The following is a 17,602-nucleotide window of genomic DNA, read 5'->3' on the forward strand; positions in this document are numbered from 1 at the left end:
GACAGGCTGGGATGGGAGGGGATAGGCTGGTAGGGGAGGGGACAGGCTGGGAGGGGAGTGGTTATGATGGGAGGGGACAGGCTGGGAGGGGAGGGGGCAGGCTGGGAGGAGAGGGGTTATGATGGGAGGGGACAGGCTGGGAGGGGAGGGGACAGGCTGGGAGGAGAGGGGTTATGATGGGAGGGGACAGGCTGGGAGGGGAGGGGACAGGCTGGGAGGGGAGGGGTTATGATGGGAGGGGACAGGCTGGGAGGGGAGGGGACAGGCTGGGAGGGGAGGGGACATGCTGGGAGGAGAGGGGACAGGCTGGGAGGGGAGGGGTTATGATGGGATGGGACAGGCTGGGAGGGGAGGGGAAAGGCTCGGAGGGGAGGAGATAGGCTCGGAGGGGAGGCTGGGAGGGGAGATGCTTGGAGGGACTGGGAGGGGAGGGGAGGGGACAGGCTGGGATGGAAGAAGCTGGGAGAGGAGGGCTATGCTGGGAAGGGAGGGGCTAGGCTGGGAGGAGATAGGCGCAGAGGGGAGGGGCTAGGCTCGGAGGGGCTGGGTGGGGAGATGCTTGGAGGGACTGGGAGGGGAGGGGACAGGCTGGGATGGAAGAAGCTGGGAGGGGAGGGCTATACTGGGGAGGGAGGGGCTAGGCTGGGAGGGGAGAGGCTGGGAGGGGCTGGGTGGGGAGATGCTTGGAGGGACTGGGAGGGGAGGGGACAGGCTGGGATGGAAGAAGCTGGGAGGGGAGGGCTATACTGGGAAGGGAGGGGATAGGCTGGGAGGGGAGGGGCTAGGCTCGGAGGGGCTGGGTGGGGAGAGGCTGGGAGGGGAGGGGACAGGACAACACAAGAGAATCTATACATTCTCTGTCTTTACACATTGACAACTTTGAAGGCGTATGAACAATGGCTTTTATGGTCAGGTTTTTATGTCCGGGCGTGGCCATATCCTTTGTTGCTTTACTTTCTACCAGGTATTAGATGACCCTGTGGAGGCTGCTGAGGGGAGGACGGCTCATAATAATGGCTGGAATGGAGTGTAAAGGAGTGTAATGGAGTGTAATGGCTGGAATGGAGTGTAATGGAGTGTAATGGCTAGAATGGAGGGAACACATTCTGTGTTTGATGCCATTCCATTCACTCCATTCCAGCCATTATTATGAGCCGTCCTCCCCTCTGCAGCCTCCACTGTTAGTGGGGGAGTCATTATCAGATTTCTACTCATTAGGATTCATACTGTGTTTGATGCCATTCCATTCACTCCATTCCAGCCATTATTATGAGCCGTCCTCCCCTCAGCAGCCTCCTCTGTTAGTGGGGGAGTCATAATCAGATTTCTACTCATTAGGATTCATACTGTGTTTGATGCCATTCCATTCACTCCATTCTGGCCATTATTATGAGCCGTCCTCCCCTCTGCAGCCTCCTCTGCCTGAGTGGTAGGCTACCATCTTGAAGAGGACTATTCACAATTGAAACCATGAAAAACATTAAAATACCATTTGAACCCAGGTCTGGGCTGTGTATGTTGAGTGTGAGAGCTGCCAGCCTCGTAGCCAGCCCCAGCCAGAGGGATAGGAGAAAGGGAGAAAGTGTGTAAGCTATAACAGGGGTTGGTACCAGTTGGGAACGTCAGGAGCAACATTCCTGTTAGTGGGGCGTTGGGAGTCTGTCTGTGATCCAGAGTTTTATTTTGTAGTAGCTGACAGACCTGGGTTCAAATACTATTTGAAATAATTTCACATATTTTAGTTGGGCTTGACTGAGTTTGCCTGATGCAAGGGAACCAGTAGAATAGTCCCCGCCCATCTGGCACTCCTGGCAGACTAAAGCAAATGCTTAAAGTATTTGAAAGATTTCAGTTAGTATTTGAACCCAGGTCTGGTATCAGTGAGTCAGACGGAACACCTGGTCTCTGCAGTGACTCATTCTGGAAGAGCAGTCCCTGATTATACATCCCCCCTCTCTCTCTCTCTCTCTCTCTCTCTCTCTCTCTCTCTCTCTCTCTCTCTCTCTCTCTCTCTCTCTCTCTCTCTCTCTCTCTCTCTCTCTCTCTCTCTCTCTCTCTCTCTCTCTCTCTCTCTCTCTCTCTCTCTCTCTCTCTCTCTCTCTCTCTCTCTCTCTCTCTCTCTCTCTCTCTCTCTCTCTCTCTCTCTCTCTCTCTCTCTCTCTCTCTCTCTCTCTCTCTCTCTCTCTCTCTCTCTCTCTCTCTCTCTCTCTCTCTCTCTCTCTCTCTCTCTCTCTCTCTCTCGCTCTCTCTCTCTCTCTCTCTCTCGCTCTCTCTCTCTCTCTCAATTCAATTCAATTCAAGGGGCTTTATTGGCATGGGAAACATGTGTTAACATTGCCAAAGCAAGTGAGGTAGATAATACACAAAAGTGAAATAAACAATACAAATTAACAGTAAACATTACACATACAGAAGTTTCAAAACAAGAAAGACATTACAAATGTCATATTATATATATACAGTGTTGTAACAATGTACAAATGGTTAAAGCACACAAGTTAAAATAAATAAGCATAAATATGGGTTGTATTTACAATGGTGTTTGTTCTTCACTGGTTGCCCTTTTCTTGTGGCAACAGGTCACAAATCTTGCTGCTGTGATGGCACACTGTGGAATTTCACCCAGTAGATATGGGAGTTTATCAAAATTGGATTTGTTTTCAAATTCTTTGTGGATCTGTGTAATCTGAGGGAAATATGTCTCTCTAATATGGTCATACATTGGGCAGGAGGTTAGGAAGTGCAGCTCAGTTTCCACCTCATTTTGTGGGCAGTGAGCACATAGCCTGTCTTCTCTTGAGAGCCATGTCTGCCTACGGCGGCCTTTCTCAATAGCAAGGCTATGCTCACTGAGTCTGTACATAGTCAAAGCTTTCCTTAAGTTTGGGTCAGTCACAGTGGTCAGGTATTCTGCCACTGTGTACTCTCTGTTTAGGGCCAAATAGCATTATAGTTTGCTCTGTTTTTTTGTTAATTCTTTCCAATGTGTCAAGTAATTATCTTTTTGTTTTCTCATGATTTGGTTGGGTCTAATTGTGCTGTTGTCCTGGGGCTCTGTGGGGTGTGTTTGTGTTTGTGAACAGAGCCCTAGGACCAGCTTGCTTAGGGGACTCTTCTCCAGGTTCATCTCTCTGTAGGTGATGGCTTTGTTATGGAAGGTTTGGGAATCGCTTCCTTTTAGGTGGTTGTAGAATTTAACGGCTCTTTTCTGGATTTTGATAATTAGTGGGTATCGGCCTAATTCTGCTCTGCATGCATTATTTGGTGTTCTACGTTGTACACGGAGGATATTTTTGCAGAATTCTGCATGCAGAGTCTCAATTTGGTGTTTGTGTTTGGTGTTTCTCTCTCTCTCTCTCTCTCTCTCTCTCTCTCTCTCTCTCTCTCTCGGTCCCTCCCTCCTTCCTTCCTTCCTTCCTTCCTTCCTTCCCTCATTCCCTCCCTTCCTTCCCTCCCTCCCTTCCCTCCCTCCCTCTGCTATCTATCTATCCCTGTAGGTGTTTTTCTCTTTTTCGGGTTGATTCCTAATTAAAGTAGGTTGAATGATGTTTATAGTGGTTTTAGGTTTATGATGTAAGAGATGTCCACATTGAGGTGAAATGATGACCTCTTTCTGTGGTCATTCTGTGGAACAGTAAATAGAGTGATTATAATGAATCGGTATTCAGACAGGGGTTTTTATTCCACAGCTTGAACAATAGACACTAACATCAGCACAGGTGCTGAAATGATACCATTTTTAACAGCAGCATACTGTCTGAAATGATACCATTTTTAACAGCATACTGTCTGAAATGAATCCATTTTAACAACAGCATACTGTCTGAAATTATACCATTTTTAACAGCAGCATACTGTCTGAAATGATACCATTTTTAACAGCAGCATACTGTCTGAAATGATACCATTTTTAACAGCGGCATACTGTCTGAAATGATACCATTTTTAACAGCGGCATACTGTCTGAAATGATACCATTTTTAACAGCAGCATACTGTCTGAAATGATACCATTTTTAACAGCGGCATACTGTCTGAAATGATACCATTTTTAACAGCGGCATACTGTCTGAAATGATACCATTTTTAACAACAGCATCTGTCTGAAATGATACCATTTTTAACAGTAGCATACTGTCTGAAATGATACCATTTTTAACAGTAGCATAATGTCTGAAATGATACCATTTTTAACAGTAGCATACTGTCTGAAATGATACCATTTTTAACAGCAGCATACTGTCTGAAATGATACCATTTTTAACAGCAGCATACTGTTTGAAATGATACCATTTTAACAGCAGCATACTGTCTGAAATTATACCATTTTTAACAGCATACTGTCTGAAATTATACAATTTTTAACAGTAGCATACTGTTTGAAATTATACCATTTTTAACAGTAGCATACTGTCTGAAATGATACCATTTTTAACAGTAGCATTCTGTCTGAAATGATAAAAATTTTAACAACAGTATGCGGTCTGAAATGATACCATTTTTAACAGCATACTGTCTGAAATGATACCATTTTTAACAGCATACTGTCTGAAATGATACCATTTTTAACAGTAGCATACTGTCTGAAATGATACCATTTTAACAGCAGCATACTGTCTGAAATGATACCATTTTTGTCTTGGTTCTCTTTAGCGATCCATGATGGTGGCACCAGCACTAACCCCAGGCGGCACAGTCAGGATGGAGCACAGTCACACCATCACCCCCCCAAACCTTCTAATGAAGTCCTCCTCCAGCTGGCCCCAGCCCCAGGGTCAGGGTCACCCCCTAACTGTCACCTCCCCAGCCTGGTGTCAGAGGTCAACCCAGAACTACTGGCCTCTGGGGCCATCATCTTACCTGGTAGGTGACACACACACACACACACACACACACACACACACACACACACACACACACACACACACACACACACACACACACACACACACACACACACACACACACACACACACACACACACACACACACACACACACACACACACACACACACACACACACACACACACACACACACACACACACACACACACACACACACACACACACACACACACACACACACACACACACACACACACACACACACACACACACACACACACACACACACACACACACACACACACACACACACACACACACACACACACACACACACACACACACACACACACACACACACACACACACACACACACACACACACACACACACACACACACACACACACACACACACACACACACACACACACACACACACACACACACACACACACACACACACACACACACACACACACACACACACACACACACACACACACACACACACACACACACACACACACACACACACACACACACACACACACACACACACACACACACACACACACACACACACACACACACACACACACACACACACACACACACACACACACACACACACACACACACACACACACACACACACACACACACACACACACACACACACACACACACACACACACACACACACACACACACACACACACACACACACACACACACACACACACACACACACACACACACACACACACACACACACACACACACACACACACACACACACACACACACACACACACACACACACACACACACACACACACACACACACACACACTGACCTCTGGAGCCATCATACTGTATGAAGTGTTTGCTCCCATGTGACATATGCAGTGTTTACTGCCATGTGACATATGAAGTGTTTACTGCCATGTGACATATGCAGTGTTTACTGCCATGTGACATATGAAGTGTTTACTGCCATGTGACATATGCAGTGTTTACTGCCATGTGACATATGCAGTGTTTACTGCCATGTGACATATGAAGTGTTTACTGCCATGTGACATATGAAGTGTTTACTGCCATGTGACATATGAAGTGTTTACTCCCATGTGACATATGAAGTGTTTACTCCCATGTGACATATGAAGTGTTTACTCCCATGTGACATATGAAGTGTTTACTGCCATGTGACATATGAAGTGTTTACTCCCATGTGACATATGAAGTGTTTACTAACATGTGACATATGAAGTGTTTACTGCCATGTGACATATGAAGTGTTTACTCCCATGTGACATATGAAGTGTTTACTAACATGTGACATATGTAGTGTTTACTCCCATGTGACATATGTAGTGTTTACTGCCATGTGACATATGAAGTGTTTACTACCATGTGACATATGAAGTGTTTACTCCCATGTGACATATGAAGCTTGGGCCGCATGTTTTCAGTAGGAGTGGGAATGTTCTATGTAGAATAATAGGAGCCTATTAAATGACTTAGACTGGATCAGATGTGGGTAAGAGGAGATGCCATCCTGAACTAAAGTGGTATGTTGAGCTGTGCTGTGGGGCCTGGGATGACGACAAACACTTAACAACAGACAGGTCACTTTCTCTACATCCCAAATAGCAACCTACAGTTTTCCCTTTGTAGTGCACTACTTTTGAACAGGGCCCATAGGACTTTGGTCAAAATGTAGCGCACTACTTTATATAGAGATTAGGGTAGCATTTCGGAAGCACTCATAGTGTCTACTTGACTATGAGTGAGCGCTGACCCCCCCCCCCCCTCTCTCTCTCCTCCAGGTAACAGAGACCTCAGCGGGCGGGCGGTGCTGCAGGTGTGCACACGGGGGAGGGTGTGGGCTGGGGAGAGCTGCACGGCCAAAGACCTCACCTGTCTCCTGGGTTACTACTATTCAACGCTCCGGTCAGTCAGTCAACCAGCCAGCCGCTCAGGTTTCATCTGTTGAAACCCCATCCAGGCTTTAGTTATTGGATGGGGTTCCTTTTAAGGGGCCATTCTGGGATTCAAACAAATAACAAACCAGGTACCCCAACACTTTTTGGTAAACAGCTGAGAAATGGGTCTGGAGAAATGTAACCACTCTCATAACAGGGCTATATATATATATATATTATTTTTTATTTAACCCTTATTTTACCAGGTCATTTGACTGAAAACACATTCTGATTTACAGCAACGACCTGTGGAATAGTTACAGGGGAGAGGAGGGATGACGCAAGGACTAACCATTCACAAGATCACCCTGATGGGTTTTGTTTCTGGTTTCAGGAGCGAGAGGCGGGACCAAGGCCTTACGGTGCTAGTGGACACCAGGAGACAGCAGCCCAGTCCTGCTCTGTTCTCATCTCTGTCTGAACTCCAGGTGAGAGCTTTCTAATGACAATAATACTGGCTGCATCCCGAATGGAACCCTCTTCTATCTACAGTGTAGTGCACTACTTTTGACCATAGGACCCATAGGGCTCTGGTCAAAAGTAGTGCACTATAATATAGAGTGTAACATGCTATTTGGGACTCAATCATCTCTTCCTGAACTCCAGGAATGAGCTTTCAACGGAAAATAACATGTCATCACCACCACGTCCCACATGAACTATCCCCAGGCTGTTTCTTTACGTCCTCCTGATTCTTAACAAGGTTTCCATGGTGTTAAGAAATGTTCTTTCACTGTCACTACACTCTAGTATAGTACAATAGCAATGGTATAGTATAGTGCTGCAGTAATGTCAAAGTATAGTACTGTAGTAATGGTATAGTATAGTACTGTAGCAATGCTCTGGTACAGTACTATAGCAATGTTCTAGTATAGTACTATAGTAACGTTCTAATGTTCTAGTATAGTACTGTAGTAATGATATGGCATAGTACTATAGTAATGTTCTAATATAGTAATATAGTAACATTCTAGCATAGTGCAATGGTAATGTTATAGTATAGTGCTGTAGTAATGTTATAGTACAGTACTGTAGTGATGTTCCAGTATAGTACTATAGTAATATTATAGTATAGTACTGTGGCAATGTTCTAGTACGGTGCTATAGTAATGGTATAGTATAGTACTATAGTAATGCTATAGTACAATAGTAATATTATAGTATAGTACTGTGGCAATGTTCTAGTGTCGTGCTATAGTAACGTTCTAGTATAGTGCTATAGTACGGTTCTAGTAGAGTACTATAGCAATATAATAGCATAGTACCGTAGCAATGTTCTAGTATAGTACTATGGCAATGATATAGTATGGCACTGTAGCAATGCTCTAATGTTCTAGTATAGTACTATAGTAATGTTTTCATGTTCTAGTATAGTACTATAGTAATGTTCCAGTGTTTGAGTATAGTACTGTAGTAATGTTCTAGTATAGTACCACAGTCATGTTTTCATGTTCTAGTATAGTTCTGTTGTAATGTTCTAGTATAGTACTGTAGTAATGTTTTCATGTTATAGCATAGTACTATAGTAATGTTCTAGTATTGTGCTGTAGTAATGTTCTAGTGTAGTACTGTAGTAATGTTCTAGTATAGTACCACAGTAATGTTTTCATGTTCTAGTATAGTTCTGTTGTAATGTTCTAGTATTGTGCTGTAGTAATGTTCTAGTATAGTACTATAGTAATGTTTTCATGTTCTAGTATATATCTGTAGTAGTGTTATAGCATAGTACTATAGCAATGTTCTAGTACTGTGCTGTAGTAATGTTATAGTATAGTACTGTAACAATGGTCTAGTGTAGTACCATAGTAATGTTATAGTATAGTACTATAGTAATGGTCTAGTATAGCACTCTAGTAGGGTTCTAGTACTAGAACATCACCATAGTACCATACCAGAACATTACTATAGTACCATACTAGAACATCACTATAGTGCTATGCTAGAACATGAACACATTACTATAGTACTATACTATAACATTACCATTGTACTATACTAGAACATTACCATAGTACTATACTAGAACATGAAAACATTACTATAGTACTATACTAGAACATTACCATTGTACTATACTAGAACATTACCATAGTACTATATTAGAACATGAAAACATTACTATAGTACTATACTATAACATGAACACATTACTATAGTACTATACTATAACATTACCATTGTACTATACTAGAACATTACCATAGTACTATACTAGAACATGAAAACATTACTATAGTACTATACTATAACATTACCATTGTACTATACTGGAACATTACCATAGTACTATATTAGAACATGAAAACATTACTATAGTACTATACTATAACATTACCATTGTACTATACTAGAACATTACCATAGTGCTATACTAGAACATTAGAGCATTACTATAGTACCACACTAGAACATTAGAACATTGCTACAGTGCCATACTATAACATTACCATAGTACTATACTATAACATTACCATAGTACTATACTAGACCATTACTATAGTACTATACTATAACATTACTATAGTACTATACTAGACCATTACTATAGTACTATACTATAACATTACTATAGTGCTATACTATAACATTACTGTAGTACTATACTATAACATTACCATAGTACTATACTATACCATTACTATAGTACTATACTAGAACATCGCTATAGTACTATACTAGTAGTACCATGGTAATGTTCTAGTATAGCTATAATAATGTTATAGTATGGTGCCATGGTAATGTTATAGTATAGTACTATAGTAATGTTATAGCATAGCACCATAGTAATGGTATATTATAGCACTACAGTAATGTATAGTATAGTACCATAGTATTGGTATAGTATAGTACTATAGCGATGATATAGTACAGTATAGTGCCGTAGTATTCGTATAGTATAGTACTATAGTAATGTTATGGTATAGTACTATAGAAATGTTATAGTATAGTGCCACAGTAATGTTACAGTATAGCACTATAGTAATGTTATAGTATAGTGGTATAGTAATGCTATAGTATAGTACCATAGTAATGTTATAATATAGCGCTATAGTAATGCTATAGTATAGTGCCACAGTAATGTTACAGTATAGTACTATAGTAATGTTATAGTATGGTGTTATAGTAATGCTATAGTATAGTACTATAGTAATGTTATAGTATGGTGTTATAGTAATGCTATAGTATAGTACCATAGTAATGTTATAGTATAGTGTTATAGTAATGCTATAGTATAGTACCATAGTAATGTTATAGTATAGTGCTATAGTAATGTTATAGTGTAGTACTGTAGTAGCACAGCACATATATCTTCTTTACTATTGTTTTTCCGTCCCTTTCTTGGTCTGGAGAAGTTTGATTTCTGGAGAGGTACTTTCTGTATAGTGACTTGGTCCATCACATTTCACTGGCAGAAAGGCTGGGCCTCAGGGCTAGTGGGGAGGACCTGTTCTTACTTGTCTGTTCACACACACACACAGACATGCACACACTCCCTTGCCAAAAAAGCACTTGTCAAATTTGCGGTTTCACATGTAAGAAAACTCCAATGTTTGTAAACAAAGTAAATGTAAACAAACACTGTATGTCCTCAAAACATGGTTACAACTATTTGACATCTTGGATGGTCAGTCCTTGCATCCATAGCATAGTTTATGGATTTGAGAGTGGTTGCATTTCTCCAGACCCATCCCTCAACGTTTTACTGTGGAGGTGAGAACACTGTTAGTGATTCAATTAAAGATGGCCGCTATAAGCACCTTTCATAGAGTTATAGTGTTATCATGTGGTTCAATCCTCTAGTGAGAGAGTTACTTTTGAGCCATTAATATCAAGCAAAACTTCTGAAGTTGAGAACAGAATTATTAGTATTCCAAACAAAAATAATGATATTGAAAGCAAAACCCCCAAAGTATTGATGGCAAAACAAAACCCCAAGTTTTGTAGTTTTGTCACATGCAGGGCTGCTCGGTCCCTGGGTGTAGTTTTGTCACATTCATTCTAGCAGTCCTGCTCGGTCCCTGGGTGTAGTTTTGTCACATTCATTCTAGCAGTCCTGCTCGGTCCCTGGGTGTAGTTGGAAGTGGTGAAAAGTAATCATGTGGAAAAGGGTTAAAACACATTTTTTCACATGCGTTCTGAAAACCACTTGTTTTTTTTCACGTGATTTTTTAAAATGTGATTTATTTTGTAAGGGCACACACACACACACACGCACGCACGCACGCACGCACACACACACACACACACACACACACACACACACACACACACACACACACACACACACACACACACACACACACACACACACACACACACACACACACACACACACACACACACACACACACACACACACACACACACACACGTACACATTTCAGTACACACGCGGATGGTCCGCCAGCATTCAGCCTGCACACAACAGGCTCATGAAGAGTTGTGGTTTTATAATGATGATCTACTGTGGTGTTTTAATGCAGTGCCCCCCTCCCAATACTGTACATGTCCATTTGTGTTGCTTTCCCCCCAGGATTTACTACCAAATGCACTTTACTCCGTCCTGCTACTTGTGGACAAGGAGACAACTATCAAGCCTGAAAGAGACATTACTACTGTGCAGGTAAAGTATTAAATAATGACTCATTTGCTGTGATATTTGCATTGCGCGTTCTTGTCTAATTCAAGACTTCAAATCACATATCTTGGGAGTAGTTACATTCCCACGGCAACCAGACTCCTGACATTTTACACACACAGTGACAAACACAATGTAACATCAGGAAGGATACAGCATTATCACAGACGCCTCCAAGTCTATTCAGATACACCAAGGCTATTGTATTGAGTCGTCGCTAGCAGCCTGTCAATGTCATGTCCTTGACCTGAATAGGAGTCTGAGTGAGGCTGTGTGTGTGTGTGTGTGTGTGTGTGTGTGTGTGTGTGTGTGTGTGTGTGTGTGTGTGTGTGTGTGTGTGTGTGTGTGTGTGTGTGTGTGTGTGTGTGTGTGTGTGTGTGTGTGTGTGTGTGTGTGTGTGTGTGTGTGTGTGTGTGTGTGTGTGTGTGTGTGCGTGTGTGTGTGTGTTTAGCGTGTAGCATGTCAGGTCATGGTGTGTTGTTGAGAGCTGGGGTATCTGTGCTATGTAGGTTTGCGTGAAGCTGCATGTCTGACTGTGGAAAATGTAATCATCTCTTCATCAGCAGCCTACCTACCTACTTCTGACTGTCACACACACGTCTGTCCCACTGAAAACATACTGAAACACCCACAGCATCCATCACACAGCCAGACACATCTAATGAGATCAGGGTTTAGGTCCAACGTCCATCACACAGCCAGACACATCTAATGAGATCAGGGTTTAGGTCCAACGTCCATCACACAGCCAGACACATCTAATGAAATCAGGGTTTAGGTCCAACGTCCATCACACAGCCAGACACATCTAATGAGATCAGGGTTTAGGTCCAACGTCCATCACACAGCCAGACACATCTAATGAGATCAGGGTTTAGGTCCAACGTCCATCACACAGCCAGACACATCTAATGAGATCAGGGTTTAGGTCCAACGTCCATCACACAGCCAGACACATCTAATGAGATCAGGGTTTAGGTCCAACGTCCATCACACAGCCAGACACATCTAATGAAATCAGGGTTTAGGTCCAACGTCCATCACACAGCCAGACACATCTAATGAGATCAGGGTTTAGGTCCAACGTCCATCACACAGCCAGACACATCTAATGAGATCAGGGTTTAGGTCCAACGTCCATCACACAGCCAGACACATCTAATGAGATCAGGGTTTAGGTCCAACGTCCATCACACAGCCAGACACATCTAATGAGATCAGGGTTTAGGTCCAACGTCCATCACACAGCCAGACACATCTAATGAGATCAGGGTTTAGGTCCAACGTCCATCACACAGCCAGACACATCTAATGAGATCAGGGTTTAGGTCCAACGTCCATCACACAGCCAGACACATCTAATGAGATCAGGGTTTAGGTCCAACGTCCATCACACAGCCAGACACATCTAATGAGATCAGGGTTTAGGTCCAACGTCCATCACACAGCCAGACACATCTAATGAGATCAGAGTTTAGGTCCAACGTCCATCACACAGCCAGACACATCTAATGAGATCAGGGTTTAGGTCCAACGTCCATCACACAGCCAGACACATCTAATGAGATCAGGGTTGAGGTCCAACGTCCATCACACAGCCAGACACATCTAATGAGATCAGGGTTTAGGTCCAACGTCCATCACACAGCCAGACACATCTAATGAGATCAGGGTGTAGGTCCAGCATCCATCACACAGCCAGACACATCTAATGAGATCAGGGTTTAGGTCCAGCATCCATCACACAGCCAGACACATTTAATGAGATCAGGGTTTAGGTTCAACGTCCATCACACAGCCAGACACATCTAATGAGATCAGGGTTTAGGTCCAACGTCCATCACACAGCCACACACATCTAATGAGATCAGGGTTTAGGTCCAACGTCCATCACACAGCCAGACACATCTAATGAGATCAGGGTTTAGGTCCAACGTCCATCACACAGCCAGACACATCTAATGAGATCAGGGTTTAGGTCCAGCGTCCATCACACAGCCAGACACATCTAATGAGATCAGGGTTTAGGTCCAACGTCCATCACACAGCCAGACACATCTAATGAGATCAGGGTTTAGGTCCAACGTCCATCACACAGCCAGACACATCTAAGGAGATCAGGGTTTAGGTCCAACGTCCATCACACAGCCAGACACATCTAATGAGATCAGGGTTTAGGTCCAACGTCCATCACACAGCCAGACACATCTAATGAGATCAGGGTTTAGGTCCAACGTCCATCACACAGCCAGACACATCTAATGAGATCAGGGTTTAGGTCCAACGTCCATCACACAGCCAGACACATCTAATGAGATCAGGGTTTAGGTCCAACGTCCATCACACAGCCAGACACATCTAATGAGATCAGGGTTTAGGTCCAACGTCCATCACACAGCCAGACACATCTAATGAGATCAGGGTTTAGGTCCAACGTCCATCACACAGCCAGACACATCTAATGAGATCAGGGTTTAGGTCCAACGTCCATCACACAGCCAGACACATCTAATGAGATCAGGGTTTAGGTCCAACGTCCATCACACAGCCAGACACATCTAATGAGATCAGAGTTTAGGTCCAACGTCCATCACACAGCCAGACACATCTAATGAGATCAGGGTTTAGGTCCAACGTCCATCACACAGCCAGACACATCTAATGAGATCAGGGTTGAGGTCCAACGTCCATCACACAGCCAGACACATCTAATGAGATCAGGGTTTAGGTCCAACGTCCATCACACAGCCAGACACATCTAATGAGATCAGGGTGTAGGTCCAGCATCCATCACACAGCCAGACACATCTAATGAGATCAGGGTTTAGGTCCAGCATCCATCACACAGCCAGACACATTTAATGAGATCAGGGTTTAGGTCCAACGTCCATCACACAGCCAGACACATCTAATGAGATCAGGGTTTAGGTCCAACGTCCATCACACAGCCACACACATCTAATGAGATCAGGGTTTAGGTCCAACGTCCATCACACAGCCAGACACATCTAATGAGATCAGGGTTTAGGTCCAACGTCCATCACACAGCCAGACACATCTAATGAGATCAGGGTTTAGGTCCAGCATCCATCACACAGCCAGACACATCTAATGAGATCAGGGTTTAGGTCCAACGTCCATCACACAGCCAGACACATCTAATGAGATCAGGGTTTAGGTCCAACGTCCATCACACAGCCAGACACATCTAATGAGATCAGGGTTTAGGTCCAACGTCCATCACACAGCCAGACACATCTAATGAGATCAGGGTTTAGGTCCAACGTCCATCACACAGCCAGACACATCTAATGAGATCAGGGTTTAGGTCCAACGTCCATCACACAGCCAGACACATCTAATGAGATCAGGGTTTAGGTCCAACGTCCATCACACAGCCAGACACATCTAATGAGATCAGGGTTTAGGTCCAACGTCCATCACACAGCCAGACACATCTAATGAGATCAGGGTTTAGGTCCAACGTCCATCACACAGCCAGACACATCTAATGAGATCAGGGTTTAGGTCCAACGTCCATCACACAGCCAGACACATCTAATGAGATCAGGGTTTAGGTCCAACGTCCATCACACAGCCAGACACATCTAATGAGATCAGGGTTTAGGTCCAACGTCCATCACACAGCCAGACACATCTAATGAGATCAGGGTTTAGGTCCAACGTCCATCACACAGCCAGACACATCTAATGAGATCAGGGTTTAGGTCCAACGTCCATCACACAGCCAGACACATCTAATGAGATCAGGGTTTAGGTCCAACGTCCATCACACAGCCAGACACATCTAATGAGATCAGGGTTTAGGTCCAACGTCCATCACACAGCCAGACACATCTAATGAGATCAGGGTTTAGGTCCAATGTCCATCACACAGCCAGACACATCTAATGAGATCAGGGTTGAGGTCCAACGTCCATCACACAGCCAGACACATGTAATGAGATATGGGTTTAGGTCCAACGTCCATCACACAGCCAGACACATCTAATGAGATCAGGGTTTCGGTCCAACGTCCATCACACAGCCAGACACATCTAATGAGATCAGGGTTTAGGTCCAACGTCCATCACACAGCCAGACACATCTAATGAGATCAGGGTTTAGGTCCAACGTCCATCACACAGCCAGACACATCTAATGAGATCAGGGTTGAGGTCCAACGTCCATCACACAGCCAGACACATCTAATGAGATCAGGGTTTAGGTCCAACGTCCATCACACAGCCAGACACATCTAATGAGATCAGGGTTTAGGTCCAACGTCCATCACACAGCCAGACACATCTAATGAGATCAGGGTTTAGGTCCAACGTCCATCACACAGCCAGACACATCTAATGAGATCAGGGTTTAGGTCCAACGTCCATCACACAGCCAGACACATCTAATGAGATCAGGGTTTAGGTCCAACGTCCATCACACAGCCAGACACATCTAATGAGATCAGGGTTTAGGTCCAACGTCCATCACACAGCCAGACACATCTAATGAGATCAGGGTTTAGGTCCAACGTCCATCACACAGCCAGACACATCTAATGAGATCAGGGTTTAGGTCCAACGTCCATCACACAGCCAGACACATCTAATGAGATCAGGGTTTAGGTCCAACGTCCATCACACAGCCAGACACATCTAATGAGATCAGGGTTTAGGTCCAACGTCCATCACACAGCCAGACACATCTAATGAGATCAGGGTTTATGTCCAACGTCCATCACACAGCCAGACACATCTAATGAGATCAGGGTTTAAGTCCAACGTCCATCACACAGCCAGACACATCTAATGAGATCAGGGTTTCGGTCCAACGTCCATCACACAGCCAGACACATCTAATGAGATCAGGGTTTCGGTCCAACGTCCATCACACAGCCAGACACATCTAATGAGATCAGGGTTTAGGTCCAACGTCCATCACACAGCCAGACACATCTAATGAGATCAGGGTTTAGGTCCAACGTCCATCACACAGCCAGACACATCTAATGAGATCAGGGTTTAGGTCCAACGTCCATCACACAGCCAGACACATCTAATGAGATCAGGGTTTAGGTCCAACGTCCATCACACAGCCAGACACATCTAATGAGATCAGGGTTTAGGTCCAACGTCCATCACACAGCCAGACACATCTAATGAGATCAGGGTTTAGGTCCAACGTCCATCACACAGCCAGACACATCTAATGAGATCTGGGTTTAGGTCCAACGTCCATCACACAGCCAGACACATCTAATGAGATCAGGGTTTAGGTCCAACGTCCATCACACAGCCAGACACATCTAATGAGATCAGGGTTTAGGTCCAACGTCCATCACACAGCCAGACACATCTAATGAGATCAGGGTTTAGGTCCAACGTCCATCACACAGCCAGACACATCTAATGAGATCAGGGTTTAGGTCCAACGTCCATCACACAGCCAGACACATCTAATGAGATCAGGGTTTAGGTCCAACGTCCATCACACAGCCAGACACATCTAATGAGATCAGGGTTTAGGTCCAACGTCCATCACACAGCCAGACACATCTAATGAGATCAGGGTTTAGGTCCAACGTCCATCACACAGCCAGACACATCTAATGAGATCAGGGTTTAGGTCCAACGTCCATCACACAGCCAGACACATCTAATGAGATCAGGGTTTAGGTCCAACGTCCATCACACAGCCAGACACATCTAATGAGATCAGGGTTTAGGTCCAACGTCCATCACACAGCCAGACACATCTAATGAGATCAGGGTTTAGGTCCAACGTCCATCACACAGCCAGACACATCTAATGAGATCAGGGTTTAGGTCCAACGTCCATCACACAGCCAGACACATCTAATGAGATCAGGGTTGAGGTCCAACGTCCATCACACAGCCAGACACATGTAATGAGATCAGGGTTTAGGTCCAACGTCCATCACACAGCCAGACACATCTAATGAGATCAGGGTTTCGGTCCAACGTCCATCACACAGCCAGACACATCTAATGAGATCAGGGTTTAGGTCCAACGTCCATCACACAGCCAGACACATCTAATGAGATCAGGGTTTAGGTCCAACGTCCATCACACAGCCAGACACATCTAATGAGATCAGGGTTTA

The 17,602-nt window shown here is 44.1% G+C and overlaps 1 protein-coding gene across 3 annotated transcripts in view; it reads left to right on the top strand.

The window, feature by feature from the left end:
* The window catches only part of LOC139572986 (pleckstrin homology domain-containing family G member 4B), a 91,614-nt gene that overhangs the window by 27,986 nt on the left and 46,026 nt on the right, over window positions 1-17,602 (top strand). For all 3 annotated transcript variants that reach the window (XM_071395927.1, XM_071395928.1, XM_071395929.1), the window contains exons 4-7: window positions 4,653-4,862; window positions 6,681-6,804; window positions 7,171-7,264; window positions 11,371-11,460. In XM_071395927.1, coding sequence (XP_071252028.1) covers window positions 4,653-4,862; window positions 6,681-6,804; window positions 7,171-7,264; window positions 11,371-11,460 — 518 coding nt within the window. The remainder of the gene's footprint in view (window positions 1-4,652; window positions 4,863-6,680; window positions 6,805-7,170; window positions 7,265-11,370; window positions 11,461-17,602) is intronic.

Source organism: Salvelinus alpinus, chromosome 4 (genome assembly GCF_045679555.1).
Source record: "Salvelinus alpinus chromosome 4, SLU_Salpinus.1, whole genome shotgun sequence".
NCBI classification, from domain to species: Eukaryota; Metazoa; Chordata; class Actinopteri; order Salmoniformes; family Salmonidae; genus Salvelinus; species Salvelinus alpinus.